We start from the raw sequence: 22,447 nt of genomic DNA on the forward strand, positions 1-22,447 counted from the left end.
TTGATATACATATTTTAATATTTAATAATTTATTTAAATATATTTAATTTCAAAGTATTCATTAATCATATAAGTCATAATTTTTTTTATTAATTACATAAAAAATTAACTAATTAATATTGTTATTAATGCATAATTCAAGTTAATTTACAATCAGATGAGTTGACATAATCGAATCTGACGACATCAAAGGGTGACCGGGTACCGGATGTTTATGCAAAAAAAAAAGTTGACATAGTAGTCAACATTTTGTTCCTTAGTGGTTGAAAGTTCGATTCTCAACTCTTGCCAATGGAAAGGTTCATTGACTAGCGTCATACCAATTAGTGCACTTACAGTGAGACGAACATTTAATCTCACGACTATCGGCTGTGAAAATACGTAATATACACTGAAAATAAAGAAGTTAATTTACTAATGAGAGTTGTTCACCATATCCCTTAACCATGAGGTCATGAGTTTAATCATTGTCATGAGAATACAACACATTTTATGACGTCACGCTTGTTACAATCCCTTAACCACGAGGTCATGAGTTTGATCATTACCATGAGAATAAAACACATTTCGTCATGATGTCACCCATGACCCATGGCAGCGACACAAACACACCCAAACTTTTTATTAAAAAATATATAGATAATAAAAACAAAAACAAAAAAACAAAAAAGTAAAAGAAATGAATGGTCAAAAGCAAAAGACCATCTACTATCACCAACCAATCGCACGGTTGAGAACCGCCCACTGAGCCACTATAAAATCAAAATACCTAAATTGTTTTTCACATCGCCACAAAACAATTAAAAAATTCCTCACAAATTTTTTCTTTCCTTGTTCGTGGCCTTAGCCATTGTTGAGTTGCAGAGTGTCTTCTTCTTCTTCATCTTCTTCACTCACCATGGAAACCAATGAGAACCAAGTGCGGTCACTGTTCGAGTCGAACAACAACACCACCAACACCAACACCGTCACGGCGGCGAACGGCTTGTTCGGGAACAGTGATGATGGGTCCCACTCTCAACCTAATTCTGCGCCGGAGAAGAAGAAGCGAGGCCGCCCGAGGAAGTACCAGTCCCCTGAGGAAGCTCTCGCCGCTAGGAAAGCTGCCGCCGCCGCTGCTTCTGCTGCTGCTGCTGCGTCCTCGTATCAACCTCCCATCCACACCAAGAAACCCCGCTCCTTTGATCTAGGTATCGAGTTTTCACCCTCTGTGTGTCTTCACATGTTACACTAGTTCTGATGTATGTAAGAATTAAGATTGAGTAGTGGTAGATTCAAAACAAGGAAGCAAGATTGAGTAGTGGTAGATTACATCTTTTATTTATATAAGGAAGGAGTGTAATTGTGCTGTAAAGCTTCTTCATTTGGAGTTTTATTTATTATAATTCTGTTTATGTGAGTTTGGATTGGCACTTTGAAGTTTTATTTTCATCTCTTTTGTAAAACCTTGTATTTCTTGCCTTCAATTTGCAAAATTGATGAGAAATCTATCAAAAAAAAAATTAGCATTCACTTATTTCCCCTGGATTTTCCAGGAATTAGATGGTGAATGTTTAACAGTAAGTCTGAAGTTCCCGAATGATAGCTTAAGTGGTAAGAGCTAGGAGACATATGGGTTGGGTGGGGAGGTTTAGGGAGGGATCAATCCCTGGAGGGTGCAATTTATCTTTCCGATGTACAAAAAAAAACATTAAATCTGAATTATTTTTTTTGTGATGTATATAGCTATCTCTCCTAATTATTGTCTTTGATAACCTTTTTTTGATGTTTATAAGACCCTATGTTCGAACTAACCAGCAATTTAGAAGTGGCTGACAGTGTTTTAGAATTTGTGTTTGATGCTTTTGCTGGTAACTGGCTGATGCAGGCAATGCAGGACAGAGCTTCACTCCGCACATTGTTCCTGTTGCTGATGGCGAGGTATGCATTATTCATGATCCTTGAATATAGTTTGCTGATTTTAAATATCTGCATCTGCTTGCAGAATTTTGTAAGTTTTTAAATAGGGAGATTAGTGCCCTGTGCTCATATATTTCCAACACAATTGCAATCCCTAATGTGCAGTTTATGTAATTGTAAGTATATACCTACAAGAAAGTGTAGTGTACAAATGGGGGTGCATCGGAAACTCAATTTAGTCTGTTTTTTTTGTTAATTTTCATATTCCAAAGATTAGTTCTATGTTATCAATTGAGGATTGTGGAGCATCGCGGCCACTAGATAAGCTAGTCTAACAGGATCCTAAATATCTGGATGGCCGTGAAATGGTGAATCAAATTGATGGTGAATCTGAACTATTTCACTTGTATTATCAAATTATATGTACCGTAATATATACAAGGTTGAGGAAATTAAACCTATTTGAAATTATAAATCAATCCCTAAACTCCAGGACTGGAATATGCTGAAGAAGGAAACTATACAACAAATATATGTTAAAAATAATATCTCAAACATAATTAACAGGAACATTTATATGCTTGAAAGTTGTAACTTGTGAGTTCTTTTAGCCCCTTGAGTCTGGATGTTTTTTCTATTAAAAACTTGAATTTTTCTTCTTCTATGAGATTTGAAAATTTGAGTATATTAAGTTTTCCATTTGCCCAATGTTGATAAGTTCGTCTGCTTTCTTTTATTTATCTTTTACTTCTATAATTATTGGAGCACACATTCAATAGGACGTTGGCCAAAAAATTATGTTGTTCATCCAACAAAGTGGGCGTGAGATGTGCGTTCTGTCTGCATCTGGTTCCATCTCTAATCCAACTCTTCGTCAGCCAGCAACTTCAGGAGGCAATATTTCTTATGAGGTAAAAAAATTAATCACTCTTTTTCTCCCTGTCTTTTATGTTTTGTTTTGATCTCTATACTTTCAACAATCTTTATAATGGGAATGGGACTGTTGCAACCCTAAGTAAAAATCTGATCTTACAGTGTTAGACTAGACCAGGCTCAAAATCTTGTCCTTTTTTCCTTTTCAAAATATTGTGTGTTTATTTAGTATTTTTTCTTACCCGCAGCTGAAGTGATTAAGAATCCATTTGTTTTGAAGTTGACTAAAATGCTTTTTGGTAGAATTAAGTTAGAAAGAGTTAACTTTGGAAGAGTGCATTTTGATAGAATGATTTTTGTTTAGGAATGAGATTATAAAAAATAGTTTAGAAGACTTGTTTTTGGTAGGCTTTTAACTCATTTCAAACTTACTTTTAGTAGAAGGTATTTTCTAAACAATCGACTTGTTCTATCATAATTCATTCTAGTGAATTACATTTTCCCCAAAAGGCCAAACAAATGGGCACAAAAATATTCAAATTTGAAGTCATCTCTAGTTCTCTACTATTCATAATTTCACTCATAAACTTATATAACTGTCCTTTATTTATTCACTTGTTTCTTAAATGAAGTTTTTGAGAAAACATAGGATTATAAATATGAAAATACAAATCATAATGAATATTACAATTACTAATTTACTCATTTGTCATTTTTCTCGGGTTGAATTTTCTCTCCATTTCCTTAATTTTAAGCATACACATGTATGTAGCTCACATCTTGTGTGTATTAATGAATGGTGTTCAAGTGCACAAGGCTTCCACTATCATGGGTTTTGAGGAGGTTCGGATGCACTTAATCTGAGCAGATTTTGACGGTTATAAGTTGGAAATAGCACTTAGATATTTAAACAAAATTGTATATCATTTTATGTAGATATCTCTTGCACTCCCCTACCATGCAAATTTGAGTTTTCAGTTCATATACCTTGAAGAGCTCAATGTCATTGTCGAGGTTCCTTTATCAGTATATATATTATGACTATAGACTTCAACTCCCAATTTGTATCATTTCCCTTTTCTCTTTTTGATTTTCGTGAAACTTGGTGAATTTACATTTATGTCTATGGTGAAGCTTTTAGCATATTGAGAGTTGGCTCTTGTCTTATGCTTATATTGCTGTTGTGAATATATAACTATTTTTGTTTTTGCTTTGTTATCAGGGTCAGTTTCACATTATATCACTTACTGGTTCCTATGTCCGTAATGAAGTTGGAGGTCGGAGTGGTGGTCTCAGTGTATGCTTATCTAATTCAGATGGGCAGCTCGTAGGTGGAAGCATTGCTGGACCCCTTAAAGCTGCTGGTCCAGTTCAGGTAATTTCATGATGATTAATGAACTTTAGTTGGACTTGAACTTGTAGTCGGAGATATGAACTGTGTCCTACATCCTTCTTTTGTCCTGATAAATTCTTAATATAAACTAGCTTTTGATAAGGAAATTGGAAAGTATAAAAATTGATCAAGTCAGAATTTTACCCCATTGTTTTGTCAAATTCTTAATATATATGTATGCCCCTTTGTGTCATTTTAAAATTTAGCTTGTTCAACAACTAGTTTAGTAACAATTTTTTTTGCAATCAGCTAGCTTATTAGTTAGGCGTTGCGAAACATAGCCTTTATCATTTTACATGTATGGAGAAAATATCAGTGGGAGAGAGGTTACCACATTTGGCGCCTAATTATACCCTTTTGGAAACAAAAGAAATCAAATTAGACTTGGAAGATGATTGGATAGATTAGTTTATTCAAAATTTAAATGAATAGAATTAAAACCATATCCTAATAAGTAAAACAAAACATATGTATTATTTGCATTGCGTCAACATATCCAAATATTCTGTTTATCTATTTGTTCACTTATATGAAACACATCCTGATAGATTTTACAATATGAAATCACTTGGATTTAATTCACAGGTCATTGTTGGTACATTTGTTATTGACCCCATTAAGGACACTAGTGCTGGAATAAAAGGTGATGTTTCTACCAGCAAGTTACCACCACCAGTTGAACCAGCGTCAAATTTAGGTTTCCGCCCGGCAGTTGACTCTTCTGGTGGGAATACATTCCGGGGAAATGAGGAGCATCAAGCTATTGGGGGAAATCATTTCATGTTTCAGCAATCCCATCCTGTGGACTGGGGAAGTCCAGATTCAAGAAATGTTGGCTTTGAACTGTCAGGTATGAACTTTGGTGGTTTTGGAAATCCCCTAAAGAAGAAAATCTTTTTGTGGTGAGTTTAAAAAGAGAGTGCAACCAGACACTGAAGTAATGTTTTCTGTATGCAGGAAGAACAGGTCATGGAGCACACCAGTCTCCTGAGAATGGGGACTATGATCAACTCACTGATTGAGATGGCTTGTGTTATGAAAAGGTTAATCCGTGCTAGATAGATTAATGCTATCTCTAGGTTGAAAGAAAAGACTAATGGCATGTATATTTATACCTTTTGAAGTTTTGAGATTTCTGAATGTTCTTAACTCTATTTCGTCTTTTATATGTTAGATGATTGTTAGGATGAGTTTTTGGGAGAATTTAGCATTTCTATAGTTTGCTATGATTTCTGAGTTGTTCTGCTTCATTCACTCATGGCTCGCTAGCTGACACCTCATCTTTTTTTGCGCGTGGATTAGATTCCTCTAAGGTGGGAGATTCTTTCGAGTATAGTTTGTTTGAGTTCTTTATTTAAATGAACCCTTCTGGAAAACAATGAGTTTTTTTTTTGCCATTTTTCTCTTTTCTTCTTTTCTTTAGTGTTGGTTTTTGTTAAACGTTAAGTAGGATGACAAAAGAAAACAAATGTTTAAAATGATGCAAAGGATACTTTTTTTATTGATACTACAATTTAAATACGCTTGAAAATAATAAATAAAAGATATTTGATTTCTTAGCAGATAAAATATTCTTTCTTTTAATTATGTGTAAATCAGTTTCACAAGTATTATATTTTATTGTTATTTTTATGTGTATTTTTTTTATGGAAACTTTTATGTGTATTTAAACTCAAGTAGTATCAATAAAAAATTTATCATATGTTCAAAAAATAAAATAATTATCATTTGAACCAATTTAAATGTTTTTTTTCTCTCATCTCTTCACGTTTAATAAAGAACCAACAGTTTTCCGATGTATCGAAAAAAAAATAAAGAACCAACAATTGATATCAGAGCCAGGTTTGGATGCGCGATATAATTAGTGGAACTGAATCTCCTATCTTTTGGATGATTACGCATGTAATCTGCATTTATGTGAACTTGAACATGAATGTGGTTTCGGTACAAAGTTTCAACTTGGTTCCGTTGGGGAAAATGATTGAAATTCCCAAAATGGTTGAAGGAATTGTCTAAAGTTTGAGTCATAGTAGTCAATCCCGGATCGCGGCGCGTAGCGGCCGACCCCAAAAGTGGGATAGCGGGATAGCGGATAGCGGGATGACCGCTATTTTGATTTTTCACATATAATATTATATAATTAATATATACATATAATTACTAAAAAGTGATAAATATAACTTCAAAATTCAAATTCATAACATGATGAAGTGATAGAGAAGAGAGGAATACTAGAGGAGAAGAACTGGAGAAGTATTTTTGAGAACAGAATAATAAATAAGAAGGAAAAGAAAGGAAAGAAAAATAGAGGAATAGAAGATAAAAAACAGAGCAACTCAGAACAGAACAAAGGCCCAAGAGAAACAGGGGTGGTGGTCGCCGGAGCCTGGAAGGTGCTTGTCAGATTGCGCCGTGGCCATGGGTTCTGGACTTCTGGTCGAAGGGGCTGAGCTGAAGGAACGACACCGGAGATTGCAGAGGAAACGCGTATGAAGAAGAAGAAACGCGTTGAAGAAGAAGAAGAAGAAACGCGTTGAAGAAGACGAGTGAAACGCACCGTTTCACTTATAAGAGCGAAATCCCAAAAGTACCCTCAAATTTTAACCTAATTTTGAAATTTTGAGGGCAATTTGGGGATTTTCCTTGGACCCGACCCATCTTCAACCTGGAGCACCGCGATTTGCTGCGATTGAACGCGATTTGAACGCGATTTGGCCGCGGTTCGCGGCGCGACAGCCGCGACGGCGTTCCGCGACGCGATCGATTCAGAATCGCGGGGAAGGGCCGCGACGGCGCGATAGCGCCGCTATTTGCCACGATTGACTACTATGGTTTGAGTTAAGTCCACTTTAAAGTGATTTAACTCAAATTTTGCTTATCATGTTTTAAAAAAAAATTATCCAACATATAAAATGACACAAAACGACACAAGCCTAATCTGACCATTATTTTCCAGACACTCACAATTATTACACATGCCATTTCACCTCATATTTACTTACCACATTTAAATTTTTTTACTTCACCTCATATCTAACATGTAAAATGGCGCGAAATGACAACAAATAAGACTGACCTCCTCCATTTTCCCTACCGTACCAATTATCGCACCAATCTTTAACCTCATATTTACTTATAATACATTTTAAAGTTTTTTTCCCATCTCATATGTCAACAAAAAACCCATTAGGGTAAATACTTTTTAAGTATTATTTAGGTAATCATTATTATTTTTAAATATATATTTTTTTCAAAAAAAAAAACTTCATCCAACTTAGCTTGAATGTTTGAAGATACTGATAGTACTGATACTGATACATCCAACTGATCCAAGTACATGAAAATCTATTCATTCATCTAATTAAACTCTTTCCTAGTCATATCCTGAACAAGTACGAGGAAGCCACACTCAACATTCATTATAAATCCATTCGGTCTGTTCAAACGTTGTCTTTTCCTCGGTCCCCATTGTCTTCTTCCCCCAACACACACTCTCTCTCTCTCTCTCTCTCTCTCTCTCTCTCTCTCTCTAACTTGGGTGAGGGTTGTTCATTTTGATCGATTGAGCTGAATTTCACAGTCCAAGTTCAAAAACTTAGCTGAAACAAGTGTTGGGTTGGGAAGAAAGAAACCAAAGAACCATGGAAGATCATAAAACTATTCAACATTAGCTTTTTGCTTGAGCAATCTCCATCAGGTGTCGATTTTAGCAGATTAGAATCAGGTTGGTGAAGCTTTCTGTCTTTTTCTGACTTTGAAGTTGGAACCATGATGATGATTATGAGAAGAACCCTCCTTGTTCTATTGTTTCTGCTTTCTACTCTTGTTCTCTCTGGTTCTCCTGAATTTGACCACTGCAACTGTGATGATGATGATGATGATGGAGGTTTTTGGAGCATACACAGCATCGTCATCGGCCAAAAGGTCAGTGACTTCTTCATCGCCATTGCATATTTCTCCATCCCCATTGAAATCCTCTACTTCGTTAACCGCTCCAATGTCCCATTCAAATTGCTCTTCCTTCAATTCATGGCCTTCATAATCCTCTGTGGCCTCACCCATTTGCTCACTGCGTACTCTTCTCACGCGCCACCCTCTTTCCATTTGGTCCTCTCCCTCACCGTGGCTAAGTTCCTCACTGCTCTTGTCTCATGCGCCACCGCCTTAACCCTTCCACCTCTCATCCCTCTCCTTCTCAGAATCAAGGTCAGGGAGATTTTCCTGAAGCAGAATGTGATGGAGTTGGGTTTAGAAGTTGGGATGAGGAAGAAATTGAAGGAAGCTAGCTTGCATGTTCGGATGCTCACTAGGGAAATCAGAAAATCTCTTGATAAACACACCATTTTGTACACCACCCTTGTTGAGCTTTCTAAGGCATTGGATTTGTATAATTGTGCAGTTTGGATGCCAAATGAGGAGAGGAGAGAAATGTACTTGACCTATGAGTTGAAACCAAACAATGCTAAGAATTTTCAGAACTCTATTCCTATGAATGATCTAGATGTGTTGGAGATAAGAAAAACTAAATGGGTGAAGATTTTGAGGCATGACTCTGCATTAGGGGCTGCAAGCAGTGGTGGGTCAGGTTCTAGGTATTTTGGCGCTGTAGCGGCGGTTCGGATGCCGTTGCTTCATGTGTCGAATTTCAAAGGAGGGACGCCGGAGTTCGTTGAGACGTGTTATGCTATACTGGTTTTGGTTCTTCCAAGTTCAAATTCAAGGGTTTGGACTAATCAAGAGATAGGGATAGTTGAAGTGGTTGCTGATCAGGTGGCTGTGGCGTTATCTCATGCATCGGTTCTTGAAGAGTCTCAGCTGATGAGACAGAAACTCGAAGAGCAGAACCGCGCTTTGCAACAGTCTAGGCAAAATGCAATGATGGCCAGCCTGGCAAGGAAGTCATTTCAGACAGTGATGAGCCATGGATTGAGGAGGCCTATGCATTCAATTCTGGGGATGCTTTCATTGTTTCAGGAGGAGGATAATATCATGAGATCTGAACAGAAGATTATTGGTGACACCATGTTGAAGGTTGGGAAAGTGCTCTCAAGTTTGATCAATGATGTGATGGAGATTTCGAAAAATGATAACAGAGGCCTCTGGTTGGAGATGAAACCTTTCCATCTGCATTCCATGTTGAAGGAAGCTGTTTGTGTTGCTAAGTGCTTGTGTGTGTATGAGGGTTTAGGTTTTGAAATTGATGTCCAGAGGGCGTTGCCTGAACAAGTAATAGGCGATGAGGCGCGGGTTTTTCAAGTGATTTTGCACATAATTGGGTATTTATTGAGCTTGCATGGAGGGAATCTCACTTTTCGAGTTTTTCTTGGAGGTGATGATGGGGATAAGGATGATATAAGTTTTGGAATGTGGATGTCTAACCGTCAAATTCAGGATGTGTATATAAAATTTGATTTTCAGATTGCTGGTTGTTCTCAGTCGGATGAATCAACTTCAACCAATCATTGTACTGGTAGGAGGCACTACAACAATGAACCTGAGGAGGGCCTGAGCTTCAACATGTGCAAGAAGTTGGTACAGGTAAGTGCACCATTATCTTTATCTTAATCAATTTTTTTAATCACAATCTGCTTGATTGTAGTGAGAAGGATACAATTTCCATGTTACTTTTTAACCGTTACTGATAAAGCATACCTCACCCCCTAGAGAAATTAAGAGTTCATCATTTAATTGTATAAAATGTTTGGATATTGGTTGACACTTCAAACGGATGCTAGCATTCACCTCGAGACAAAAAAATGAACGAGAATCTTCTTATGAATTTGGATAAAAGTCCATTCACGTTGCACTCAAGTGGTATCCAAGCACACACTATGTTGTTTCTAGGACCAATATGCATGCTGGCGTGGCTGCGTGCATATTAAAGAGATACAAGTTTGGTTTGAAAATTTACTCTCCTGCTATCATATACCTCATGTAGCTTTAATGGGGGAAAGACTGGATATATGTTGATTCCCACTTCTAACATCTGCTAGTTTCCCCTACGTTGGAAGGATCCTTTTTGGTAGCTTATCCTGCCTGGGTGAAAATACAGATTATAACATAACAGGCATCATTTAAAAGCAAAATAAATGGTGTATTGTGTCATGTTATTATTATTTTATTTCATTTTGAATGGCATGATCATCCATTTAGCTTTAGAATTCCAGCATGTACTAGACTAGAAAAAGTTGTCACTTCCTTTCATCAGTTGGGCTAGGTGAATCATAAGAACTTTCATGCATTTTGGGGTTAGGGGCGTGTATAGAAAGCAAAATGGCAAAGTGGCAGGCCTTAGGAATCTTGTAATGTAGCTTACTTTTTCATGCACTAAAGATTTACTATAACACTCAATTGCAGCACACAATTCTTCTATTAAAGCATTATAACTTCTCTCTATTAAGCCCCAAACCAAATATTTTGTTCCGCCCCAAACCAAATATTTTGTTCCGCCCCTTCCTATAGCATGTTTGTATGATTGTTTTGTGCAATTCTGACTTTGAAATATGTAACAATGTGCAGATAATGCAAGGTAATATATGGATATCAACCTCTCAGGGTTTAGTGCAAGGCATGACCCTTCTTCTGAAATTCCAGAAAGGACCATCGCTTGTAAAATCCATGTATGCACCCAAAGACTCTTCAAACTCACAGTTCAGAGGCCTTAAGGTTCTGCTAGCCGATGATGACGGTGTGAACCGGGGCGTGACGAAGAAGTTACTTGAGAAGCTGGGTTGCCAAGTAACTGCAGTTTCATCAGGGTTTGAGTGCCTGAGCGCCGTAAGAGGCTCCGGAAACTCATTCAGGATCATACTGTTGGATCTTCACATGCCTGAAATGGACGGTTTTGAAGTGGCGGCGAGGATTCAGAACTTTAATAGGCCGAATTGGCCCTTGATTGTCGCCTTCATAGCAAGTGCAGAAGAGCATGTGAAGGAGAAGTGCCTGCTAGCGGGAATGAATGGGTTGATTCGGAAACCTATCATCCTTCATGAGATTGCAGATGAACTTAGATCTGTCCTCCAACGTGCAGGTGAAAAACTTTAGAGAAAAAAGAACAGTTGCAAGTGCCTGAAATTTCTTGAGTTTTGCAAAATGGCATAGAGATTAGAGTACTTGAGATTTCTTACAATAACAAATAATACACAATTTCAAGTAATAAAAACTGTTCACCTGATTTTGTTCATAATCACGGTTTAATGCGATTACAATCACCGCTGCAATGCGACTACAATCCCGGTCGCAATCGAGGTGTTACAACCGTGATTTGTTGTTGGGTTTTTGATTCATTCACAATTAGCGCAAACTAATTTTTATTCATTGAGCTTCGCATCGAATTATGAAATATGCAATTGAAATTAGACTTACGAAGAATATAAAATGTGACACAATTTTTTTATTTAATTAAAAAATATAAGGGAAAAATCATGAAAAATGCTAGAATTTTTGTATTAAATAAAAAAATTACAACACATTTGTCTAAATATAAGAGGGAGTCTCCCAATACAAAAAAACCCCTACACTGTTTATGGTCCAACTAAGTCAATTTATCCACCAACGTGTTTCAACTTCTAGATGCATGAATCAACGAAATCTCTCAATCTAGGGAAAGAAGTTGAAGGATCGAAGTTATCTTTGCACTATAAATAGGAATTACACCTAAACTGCTATTATGGAGTAGGTCTACAACTTTAGAACAATCAGACTCACATTAAATCTTCATGAACCCTTTCTGCCAATAGAGTGACAAGTCCTGTTTTATGGCTATAATCTCCGCTAAGAGAGCATCCACATCACCCAATTGAGAAGCAAACTTGAAGAGCCATGAGCATCTCTCACAACTCCACTAATTGAGCACGCGCCTGATGAAGGAAGGTACTTGTCACATGTATTCAATTTAACTCATCCGCAGTTTGCTAGTTAAAACAACGCCATGAACACACGACCAAAAGATCCAAGTCCTGCACAGCTAAAGAGATTGTACGGTGAACATGGAAGAGAGGTCAAACTACGAGTTATTTCGCCAACGCGAAATCCACTAATCATGGGTGAGAAACACAACACTTCTCACATGGTTGATGATGATAAATGTAAGGTAAAACTCATTTATTTTAAAAAATAAAAATTAAATAAATTTAATATCTTCTAGGAAGTATAAAATGAGTTTCAAAAAACAAAAAGGAAGTATAAAATGCACTTAATATAAGAATGGCTATAAGAATAATGAGTTGAGAATTGGAGGGATGAAGAATGGAGAATAGTTGTGCAGTTGAAGCAGAGTACTTCTGCAAGGACTTCGATTGGGAAGAACATAGAGCAGAAGTAGAATCAAACCCTAGTTTTCGCTACCATTTTGAATCCACCCCTTCTTCTTCATCTTCAACACAATCAACATCATCGCCAGATTCAGACGTGCAAGCTTGGAGCCAATTTCACATTCGCCATGCCTCCGGAAAATTCTTCAAGGTTCCGAATTTCCATCACATTTTTCACATTCATACCCAAGCAAAATTAACCTAACATTTTGATTGATTCCGTTCAGGAGAGGCGCTATTTGTTGAAGGAATTCCCAGAATTGCTTTCTTCTCCCCCAAATTCTCACCTTAAGCTCCTTGAAGTCGGTTGCGGAAATGGCAGCACTGTTCTCCCTATACTTAGGTTTCTTTCTTCTCCTTTACATTGTGTCTTTCTTTTGATGTATATATATTTACTGATAGGTTAGGAGATTGATCATTTTTTAATTGTTTTCTACCACCATGTTGATTTTTGCTTGATTCATTTGGTTGAAGCTGGTAGTTAAGATTTCAAAATACTGATTCTGGGTTCATTTACTATTTATGAATTTGCAGATTAAGAAAAAACTTGGGAAAACAGCTTAATTAAGTGTGACCATAAGCGCGCTTATTCATAAGCTATATATAAGCATAAGCTCTTTTTCATAAGCTAAATAAGCTCAAAACAGCTTATGGTAGGTCATAAGTTGTTTGCATAAGCTCTCTCAAACACTTACACAAGCGCTTATGCTATCAGATAAGCTCAAATAAGCTCTCCCAAACGGGGTCTAAAACTAGTGACTTCCATTTTGTCATTTTGGCTATTTGCTGTTGGTTTTTTTTGTATCTTGCAGTTTTTGATTCTTATGAAACTGTCTGGTGTAGGGCCAACAAGGATGTTGTTGTTTATGCATGTGACTGTAGTAATGAGACTCTTGAGAGGGCTAAGGAAATTATAAGTGGCAGTGCTACCGGAGTTGCCTCTTTTAAGCATCGTTTCCATACGTTCTTTTGTGATTTTTCTACTAATGGATTCCCAGACTGGTTGGCATACAACCCTTGCCAAGATAAAATTTTAAAGGAGTCATACTTCTTGTCAGGTTACTTAGATTTATCTTTATGCTGCTTATTTATACCATGTTATGTTATTGTTTGATCGTTGATGACTCCATAAGAGGTTAGAGTGTTAGACTTAGTTCTCTCTGTTTTCCCTCCAGATTTCAAAGGGGATAATGGACTTCGTCTTACCAATCCATATTTATCCGAAGAATTTGACTGTTGTGTTGGCGGAGTAGACTTTGTGACATTGGTCTGAGCTCTTCTCCTCTAAAATTATTATAAGTTCAATGACATTATGCTTCCAGAACTTGAGTGCATGTTAGAGCCAAAATAAGTGCCTTGTGTTGTTTTAACATTTATTATTTCAAATGTTTATATTGACAGCATATTTCTAATCCTAACAACATATGTTGACAGATATACTCTCCGTTTCAAAATATTTATCATTTTACTAAATTTTGTTATGCATCTGTTGTCTCCAAACTATATCCTTATCTATTAGTATTTGTACCAAGTAGAGCTTGAGAGAGTATTGATGGAATGAAAATATTTTGAATATTTTAATAAAGAGTAATGTAGTTAAATTAAATGTAATTTTGTTTTACTCTTAAGAGGTTATTTAATAGCTTTGTTGATCTTTGTGCAGCTATCTTAATATCTTAAAATGGTTGAAGTATTAGGAAAGTGCTTCGGCTGTAACTTACTATCTCAGATGTTGCATAAAGTTCTTTGTATCTACACCTTGCTTTCATTCGGAAGATACATTCATTCATGCTTTATTCTCAATGATTGGTCATACTTAGTTTTTTATCTACTTGTGGCTCTTATTTGTCCGTTGATTTAGTGTTAAGCACTCATATGTTTAATAATTGCCGTAGTGATGTTCAATCTTTCTCTGTCAGCTCTCTTAATTCTTGTCTCATTTCGGTGCATAATATTCATTGGCCTTCATAGCTATAAGTTGGAAGATACATGCCTTCATGCTTTATTCTCAATGGTTTTGACAGCTAGGTTTTCATCTACTTGTTGCTCTTATTTGTCCGTTGCTTTAATGTTTACTACAAATTTCTAAGTACTCATATAGTTTATAATTGTTTTGCCTTAGTGATGTTTAATCTGTCTGTGTTAGCTTTCTGAATTCTTCATACACAACTACTTTATCTCAAATCTATGAAATAAATCTGAGACTCTCAGCTCTTATTTGTCCGTTGATTTAGTGTTAAGCACTCATATGTTTAATAATTGCCGTAGTGATGTTCAATCTTTCTCTGTCAGCTCTCTTAATTCTTGTCTCATTTCGGTGCATAATATTCATTGGCCTTCATAGCTATAAGTTGGAAGATACATGCCTTCATGCTTTATTCTCAATGGTTTTGACAGCTAGGTTTTCATCTACTTGTTGCTCTTATTTGTCCGTTGCTTTAATGTTTACTACAAATTTCTAAGTACTCATATAGTTTATAATTGTTTTGCCTTAGTGATGTTTAATCTGTCTGTGTTAGCTCTCTGAATTCTTCATACACAACTACTTTATCTCAAATCTATGAAATAAATCTGAGACTCTCAGCTCAATGTTGCAAGTTTTAATAACCTCTCATTGTATATGTTGCTTATTATGATGTGTAATTTCAGATATTTACTCTATCAGCAGTACCACTGGAAAGGATGCCAAGGTCCATCAAGGAATGTTTTACTGTGTTAAAGCCAGGAGGGATGGTTTTATTGAGGGATTATGGTAATGAACAAACTTACCAACTTATTCTGCCCTGAGCTTCTGTGAAAATAAATCTGTTGCTTAAGTAAATCCTTTATGTCATAATAGTTCTTTTGAAACCAAGTACTAGTTTGGTTTGAGAAAACATTTATATTTTATTCTCAGTTTTTACATATAATTATAAAAATGTTATCTTACTTTTACTTTGTTTCCTGTTTTTAAATATTTGCAGTAGGAAATATTGAAAACAATGAAAAAGTTATCTTCACTATTTCCTATGCAAAGATTTAAAAATAGAAAATAAAAAAAGATGATACTTATGTCCTTAAAAGTTAAAACAAGTAATAAAAAAAACTCAAATTAAACGGACATTAAATTGCTGTCATTGACTGAACCTCATGTAATCAGGCCTCTATGATATGACCATGCTTCGATTTGAGCCAGACAAGAGAGTGGGATTCAGGGAATACATGCGGTCAGATGGAACACGATCATATTTCTTTACTTTGGAAATTGTCCGGAACCTATTTCTGAATGCAGGCTTTACTGAGGTATGTATCTTCCTTAACTGTAAGACAAGAGCTTGTGGGTTAATGTAACTAATAGGATAGGTCTCTAATTAATTTCGATTAGAAACATAATTTGACTTGTAATCCTGCATAAAATAATACTTGTTACAAGTTCTCATGTATGTGATGTAAGTTGAGCTTAGTTACCTGTTAATCGTAAATTGTTGATGCAAAATGTAGAACCTTCGATCTGGCAACTTTCCTATAGTTCTTTGTGAAACTTATTTTCTGCTGGCTTCCACTAAATTTGGTTTTCTATGAACTATGCAGCTTGAGCTTGATTACTGTTGTGTCAAGTCTGTAAATCGCCGGAAAGGGAAGAGTATGCGAAGAGTTTGGGTTCATGGGAAGTTTCAGAAGCCTGCCCTGAGTTAGTTGTCAATAATCTCCCTTGGCCACACTGAAGATTATAAAAGAGAGACAGGTACTGGAGAACTGTTGTTTCTGTCCCAATTTTTGATGTGTTGAGAATCTTTTTCTTTTTGGTTTATATACGCTGAGAATTGGTAAGGTCTCCCATTTGAAAAGCAAGGGCTGCAGTCCAGATTATCTGTTTGTGAAATCATTTACATTTGTTGAATAGAATATCTGCAAGCTTCAATCTTTGTTTACTCTTCACAAAATTATTTTGTTAAACAAGTTATAAATAAAGTTTAATATTTCAAAAAAAAAAGAGTTTGATTCTAGAATTTAATTTTTGAAACAAAGTGATTTCTAGAAATTAATTTATGGAAATAGTCAAAATGGTGTCAGTAGGCTCAAACAAGAGCTTTATTGGATGAACAAGTTTGAGTTTGTCTTCCTTATTTGTCATGGCAAAGCAAAGAAAAGAAAGAAGAGAGACAGGGAACCCTCGTTCAAGAGAAACTTTCAAAAGTTTACATTTCTTCAAAAGAAGTTCTAGATTTTAACTTTTCTCAGGAAAAAATGGGGAAAAAATTGAAAACCTTGCTGCTGCCAAGCACCACATCACGCACAGATTGTTGTTGGCTTTAAAGGCCTAGAGAACGTGAGGCCTCGTGTGGAACTAGCAACTGCGCAATCTCCTTGTGCTTCACATCCACTATCGTCGCTTGCATATCACAGTGGCAATTTGGCGTTAATTCCTAAAAAACTACCTTGTTCCTTAGTCTCCAAAGGGCCCACGTTGTCATCACAAAACTAATTAACCAAGAGGAACCAAGGAAACCAACACCCGCAACCTGCAAATTACGCAACAGCTAGGGACAAAAATCAAGTGAGAAAAAATCCTACACCACCAAACCATGGAGCAACCAAGAGCAGAGATGAGAAGATTGATGGAAATCACGTAGAGCATGCAAAGTTGTTTCACATGCTTCTCCACACAGTGGACACTTATCCGACGAGGCTAGCCTGTGGTGCACCCTTTCAGAGTTCGTCAAGAGGCCCTTGTTGAGCATTTTCCAAGGGAACATTTGGACACGGTGAGGCACCTTCAAGTTCCAACGCATCCCCATCCAACATACATACATTTGTTGAATTGGATGAAAATATTTTCACATTGTGCCTACACGAATCCAAACAGGCACTAAGCCATGTAATAAACATACACTACTTACTGCATAATTGTTAAGACAACATATCCAAATTCTGTTTATTACCACTAAAGTAAAATTCTAACTTTCCATACTCGGATGATGTAGAATTTCTAATCATAAGATATAAATAAAAAATTCAATATTTAAGATTAAGTAATTTTATCCTAATATTTCTGTCATAAAAGCACTTGACAATAGGCCCTATCCAGTATCCTTAGTCAATCGTCTCTTTTACTCTCTCTCTCTCTCTTCAAGGCTACTGATCATTGCAAACACCCAAAACTTGTGGCAACGTGACCCAAAACCAAATCACACATACCTAAAAAAATTTCGAGACCTTCTTGAACTTTGTCTCCACTCTCTTTTTGGTATTGGAGACAGAATTAATGAACGAGAGAAGCAGATCAAACAATTGCACAATGATTTTTTTTTTCATTTGCAAAAAATTGAGTTTACTCCATGATCCTTCCCCATAAGCTTATTGGACACGACTGGACACTCATTATGAGGCCCATGCATTTCAACTATTGCACCCTAGCTTAATCGATCTCATAGTCAGACAAGGAAAATGCTTAGTAGACTCGTAATTGGCGTAAACATTCAAAGTGATGGTAAAGGAAAGACAGATAGAATAAAAAAAATATACAGAAAAATGAGGTGTATGTGAAGAATTCTGAGTATTTTTTGTTTGCTGCCACTCTCCTGTAACATTTAAGTCGTTTATTTTTGTATCCAATGGCTAAGATTAGTTATGAAAATGTGATTGCGTAACCCAATAATATAATTTATTAGTATTATTTAAATAAGTAATTGGTGCTGCAGAGGTTGTAGGCGCAGCAGGGGATCAAAATTGATATTTGAGGTGTCTGTACTATAGTATCTAGATACCACCTCACCATCACCCACCATCATCAAGACTGTAGGGTGGAAAGAGCTCCCATATAAGAGGTTAATATATATATAGGTTTAAGACATTCCCTATTACATCAAAAGTGTCATCATACACTCAACAAGCCATCTTCTATTAGGGCCAATAAATTATATATATATATATATATAAATATATATATATATATATCTTGAAGGATGCTCACAATTATTATCAAACATCAAATTTTGTCAAAATATAAATGAAAGACTAGCAGTTTGATTGTAGCATTTAGGAAAAACTAGGATCAACACTTTGCACACAAAGATATAAGAATCAAAATCACACAATAAAAAAATAATAATAACAAGGATAAAAGTATATTATTTAAGTCTTGTATATTATTATTTTTTCAAGAAAAGGAGACAAAAGCAAAGTGAAGCATAAAATTAAGCTCATTGGCTAAAATTGAAGAAATAGGAGAAAGAAGCATATAGATACCAGGGTCACCATCCCAAAAGTTGCTTATTAGATATCAGAAGTTGGCGCAGTAAACTAATTAAATATACAGATGATGATGCAATTGAAATCAGTCCCTACTTTACTTCAACATGAAAAAACTAGGAAGAAGATCAGAAGCCAAATTAAGGTCCCTATCCTTGTATATGGTGGCGATGTTCCACTTGATCAGTAGGGTGATCTACCATGACCATGTCCCCAAGTTGAATAAGCTTGATCAGGGTTCAGCTGTTGCCCATTTGGAAGAGTTAAACTGGGAGGGAGATTATTGTACCCCGCCATCGCCGACGAGGCTTCTCCCGCAGACACTCCGGCCGGCGGCTGTCCCATCCCGGGAGGAGGAGAGCAACCGCCTTGTTCCTGATCACCCTCCTCCAAGGGCAACCTCTCATACGTTGCATTGGAAAAAGTAGCCGCCATTATCATAACCGGCCCAGCAGCTACCAGCGGCCCTACCACAGCTCCACCGACCACCTGCCCCTGCCCTCCGGCAAGGTAGATGGTTAGGCCAGGAGCGCCTGGTGGGGCCGGTCCTGGGAGCACAGAGCCGGTCAAGGACAGTATGTCAAACCTTCCCTGAAGCGACACCACCGCACCTGGCGCCGTTGGCTGCCGGAGCGAGACGTTGACCACGGTGCCGCTGCCTGTGAGGATGGCAACCCCCCTCTGGCGCCTCCTGGCGAACTGCACCATGCTGTCCGCGATGTCCGCGCCGGCGGCAACCTCCATGACATGGCTCCGGAGGGCGTTAGGGCTGTCCCTGGTCACGAATATCGGCGGCTTTGGCTTGTTCTTCGATCCTGCCGGACGTCCCCTCGGGCGACGTGTGGATCCAGAAACAATGGCTCCATCTCTTGGCTCCTCGCTGCTTTCTTTCTCATCTTCTTTCTCACCACCACCAACGCTTTGGTTCCCACCGTCGTTGTTGTTCATGGAGAAACCCAGATCCGGTTTTCCCATGGGGGAAGAGTTGTCCGGATTGTCATCAACCCCGCCAAGACCCATCGAGCCAGTCCACCACCGATTCGCCATAACTGTCAAAATTGAAGTAAGTGAAAATGATATATATGAAAACCTAATCCTTATAGAGAAGAAGACAGTGAAAACAAAACAGCTAGGTTTTTTTCTTCTTCAGATGGAGTGTGTGTGTGTAGCTAGAAGTTAGATCTATAGTGAGAAAATATGTAGAATCAAAAGGAGACACACAGTTTGATTAGTGAGAGACAAGGTTTGTTGTAAACTGTGAGAGTCAACAGAGAAAAAATGAAAAAGAAAAACAAGAATGTGATCGATGATAATGGAGGTTAATTGGGAATATGCTAATTAGCTAGGGTTTGATTATTTTATATTATAGTATAGTATAGTATTTGTGTGTGACTGTGTGTGTGGTGGGGTTGTGTGTGTCAGATCGAGAAAGAAGGTGGGGTGCACGCCCTTGCTCACCTCCCCAGAATAATTGAACATGCGAGAGAGAGAGACACACACACAGAGGTTGAGGAGGAGGAAACTGCTAGGCTAGCTACTTCATTATTTATAGATACTGATTATCAATACGTTACTTTTACAAACATATAGCTTGAGTTTAATGTTTGACCATTTTTTCATGGAAAATGTTTGGGTTGAATTCAATAGGGGTAGAAACTTTTTTGTTTGATAAATATCAATATATGAGTGTGATACAATATAGTAGGGGTGTCCACCGGACGGGTTCGGTCGGATACGGGCCAAAACGTCGGTTTTGGTCGGTTGAAATTACGCCAAACCAAAGCCCGCCGCCGTCCGCCCATCACCATCGGATTTGTCGGGTTCGGTTTCATCGGTTAAACGGTTAGATCTGTCGGGTACAACGGTTGTTGATCCAAGAAAAAAATCACAAAAAAGAGAGAGGAGATGAGGAGTTCCAGGCAAAAATTCATAAAATCACATCTAATATACATAAATCCTGACTTCCTTGATAAATCAACATAAATGATAGTACAAAATTCCAGATCTATATATCTCAGACACGAAAGAAATACAAAATACAAAATCAATCAAGATCTTCACCACTATGGTGCTGCATGCAATCCCTCCGACAACGTCTTCACCATTGACGAAACCATGGCAACCGACAACGAAACCCCTCAACCGCGATGAGATCGCTTTTGCTGCGATGAAATCTCTCCGTTGACGATCGGGATCGCTTCCTCCACCTCAGAAGGAGAAGGAGGTGGAGCCATGGAGGTGTGGACTTGCTGTGATACACGATGGTTGGACTTGGAGGCTAGGGTTGAGGCTTGAGAGGTGATGGAGTGGCGGCTGAGGCTTGAGTGAGAGAGGTGGAGGCTTAGTGAGAGAAATACAGAGGTGGTGGAGGCTAGGGTTGAGGCATGAGAGGTGGTGGAGTGGCGGCTGATGCTTGAGAGTGGTGGAGGTTTAGTGAGAGAATCAGAGAGTGGAGGCTTGAGTGAGGCTAGGGTTTCTGAGAGAGTACATATCTGAATATATATGGTAGGGTTAGTGAATGTGGGTTGGGTTGTGGGATTGGGCTGGCCGGCTGGGCTTGTAACTTTTTTTTTTAAGAGTTGGTTCGGTCGGTTCGGTCGGGCTTGAGCCCAAACCGTGACCGACCGACTTAAACCACTGCAAACCGTTTTTTTTCACCCGGTCCACCCGAACCCCGACCCGGACCGCCCGGTTTTGCCAAAAAGGCCTCGGTTTGGGCGGTTTCGGTTCGGGCCAAGCCCGTTTGGACAGGCCTACAATATAGTAATAAAGTTTCATGTATAATTTTTCTGTGTAGACCCCAAAATTGATAAAATAAGTAATAGATGTTATATGTAATATGATGTAACAACTAGAGAAATAGAGATTAAAAAAATATTGTATAATTGCCACAACCCTTTTTTTTCTTCTAATTCAGACAAAAATTTCTATTCAAATTTCAAAGTACTAGTAAACTGAGAATGGAAAAATTGAAGAAAAAAAATATGAAAACTTCAAAATTATTGTTCACTTAAAACGATTACTATGGGAGGTTTGTTCCTATGGTTTATGAATTGGATATCAAATAAATAATCAGTTTTTGCTGTAAAAAAATGATTACTTCTTATTTTTCATCTCACATTCATGTAAGAAAAATATTTCTTACTTTTAATTATGAAAATAATTCATACCCATGACAATTCCACCTCCATTATTAACTATGAATCAGAAAAGTTCATTGCATTAATGAAAATATCAATTCATTATTAATGGCATTATGGCTCTATATATACTTTAAAAAAAAGGTTCTTTATATTACTAAAATCATATTTTAGTTCAAATGCATTTTTGTTGAATATTCTTAACTAATGTCTTGAGTAGTTATCAATAGAATCCTATTTTAATTTGAATTTAATGGGTATACACTGTCAGTGTAAACTTTGTTTACACAGTCGCCCAAATGAATTCCGCCACATCAGCAAATATATTCTTGTTTTAATTAAAATTTAAGATGAAAGATATTATTTCACTTATATGGCATGTTGTGATTGGTTGTCAGTGTAAAACAGTTTTACACTGATAGTGCATATCCATTAAACTCTTTTAATTTTTATATAATACAGACAAGACCTTCCCTCCATGGATTGATGCTTCAATAATAGAACATGCCAATATTTTATTCGGGCTATATATCTCTGCTGCTCTTTTACGCGACAAAATTAACACGCAATCAATTCATGGATAAGTGTAAGACTGTTTA

The 22,447-nt window shown here is 37.2% G+C and overlaps 4 protein-coding genes across 5 annotated transcripts; 3 read left to right on the forward strand and 1 right to left on the reverse strand.

Moving 5' to 3' along the window:
- The first annotated feature begins 776 nt into the window (after window positions 1-776).
- LOC130720128 (AT-hook motif nuclear-localized protein 14-like) lies at window positions 777-5,415 on the forward strand. The gene is made up of 6 exons (XM_057570746.1): window positions 777-1,190; window positions 1,868-1,920; window positions 2,679-2,810; window positions 3,995-4,147; window positions 4,751-5,015; window positions 5,123-5,415. Exons 1-6 carry the CDS (start codon window positions 899-901, stop codon window positions 5,185-5,187), a joined length of 960 nt encoding a protein of 319 aa, XP_057426729.1. The 5' UTR covers window positions 777-898; the 3' UTR covers window positions 5,188-5,415.
- A 2,137-nt stretch (window positions 5,416-7,552) lies between these two features.
- LOC130718051 (protein EIN4-like) lies at window positions 7,553-11,624 on the forward strand. Its single transcript, XM_057568499.1, has 2 exons — window positions 7,553-9,703; window positions 10,685-11,624. Exons 1-2 carry the CDS (start codon window positions 7,934-7,936, stop codon window positions 11,207-11,209), a joined length of 2,295 nt encoding a protein of 764 aa, XP_057424482.1. The 5' UTR covers window positions 7,553-7,933; the 3' UTR covers window positions 11,210-11,624.
- Window positions 11,625-12,353: 729 nt separating this feature from the next.
- LOC130718052 (uncharacterized) lies at window positions 12,354-16,382 on the forward strand. The gene is made up of 7 exons (XM_057568500.1): window positions 12,354-12,628; window positions 12,705-12,820; window positions 13,321-13,535; window positions 13,653-13,744; window positions 15,127-15,229; window positions 15,617-15,759; window positions 16,048-16,382. Exons 1-7 carry the CDS (start codon window positions 12,413-12,415, stop codon window positions 16,150-16,152), a joined length of 990 nt encoding a protein of 329 aa, XP_057424483.1. The 5' UTR covers window positions 12,354-12,412; the 3' UTR covers window positions 16,153-16,382.
- A 2,259-nt stretch (window positions 16,383-18,641) lies between these two features.
- Window positions 18,642-20,273, reverse strand: LOC130720472 (AT-hook motif nuclear-localized protein 19-like). Of its 2 annotated transcripts, none has more exons than XM_057571119.1 (2): window positions 20,167-20,273; window positions 18,642-19,757 (listed from the first exon to the last, which is right to left on the reverse strand). In XM_057571119.1, the coding sequence occupies exon 2, from the start codon at window positions 19,753-19,755 to the stop codon at window positions 18,892-18,894; it is 864 nt and encodes a 287-aa protein (XP_057427102.1). In that variant the 5' UTR covers window positions 19,756-19,757; window positions 20,167-20,273; the 3' UTR covers window positions 18,642-18,891. The 2 variants fall into 2 exon arrangements, with proteins under 2 accessions (XP_057427102.1, XP_057427103.1); XM_057571120.1 differs by lacking the exon at window positions 20,167-20,273 and adding an exon at window positions 19,930-20,054.
- Window positions 20,274-22,447: the final 2,174 nt, after the last annotated feature.

This window comes from Lotus japonicus, chromosome 5, assembly GCF_012489685.1.
Source record: "Lotus japonicus ecotype B-129 chromosome 5, LjGifu_v1.2".
Taxonomy (NCBI): domain Eukaryota; kingdom Viridiplantae; phylum Streptophyta; class Magnoliopsida; order Fabales; family Fabaceae; genus Lotus; species Lotus japonicus.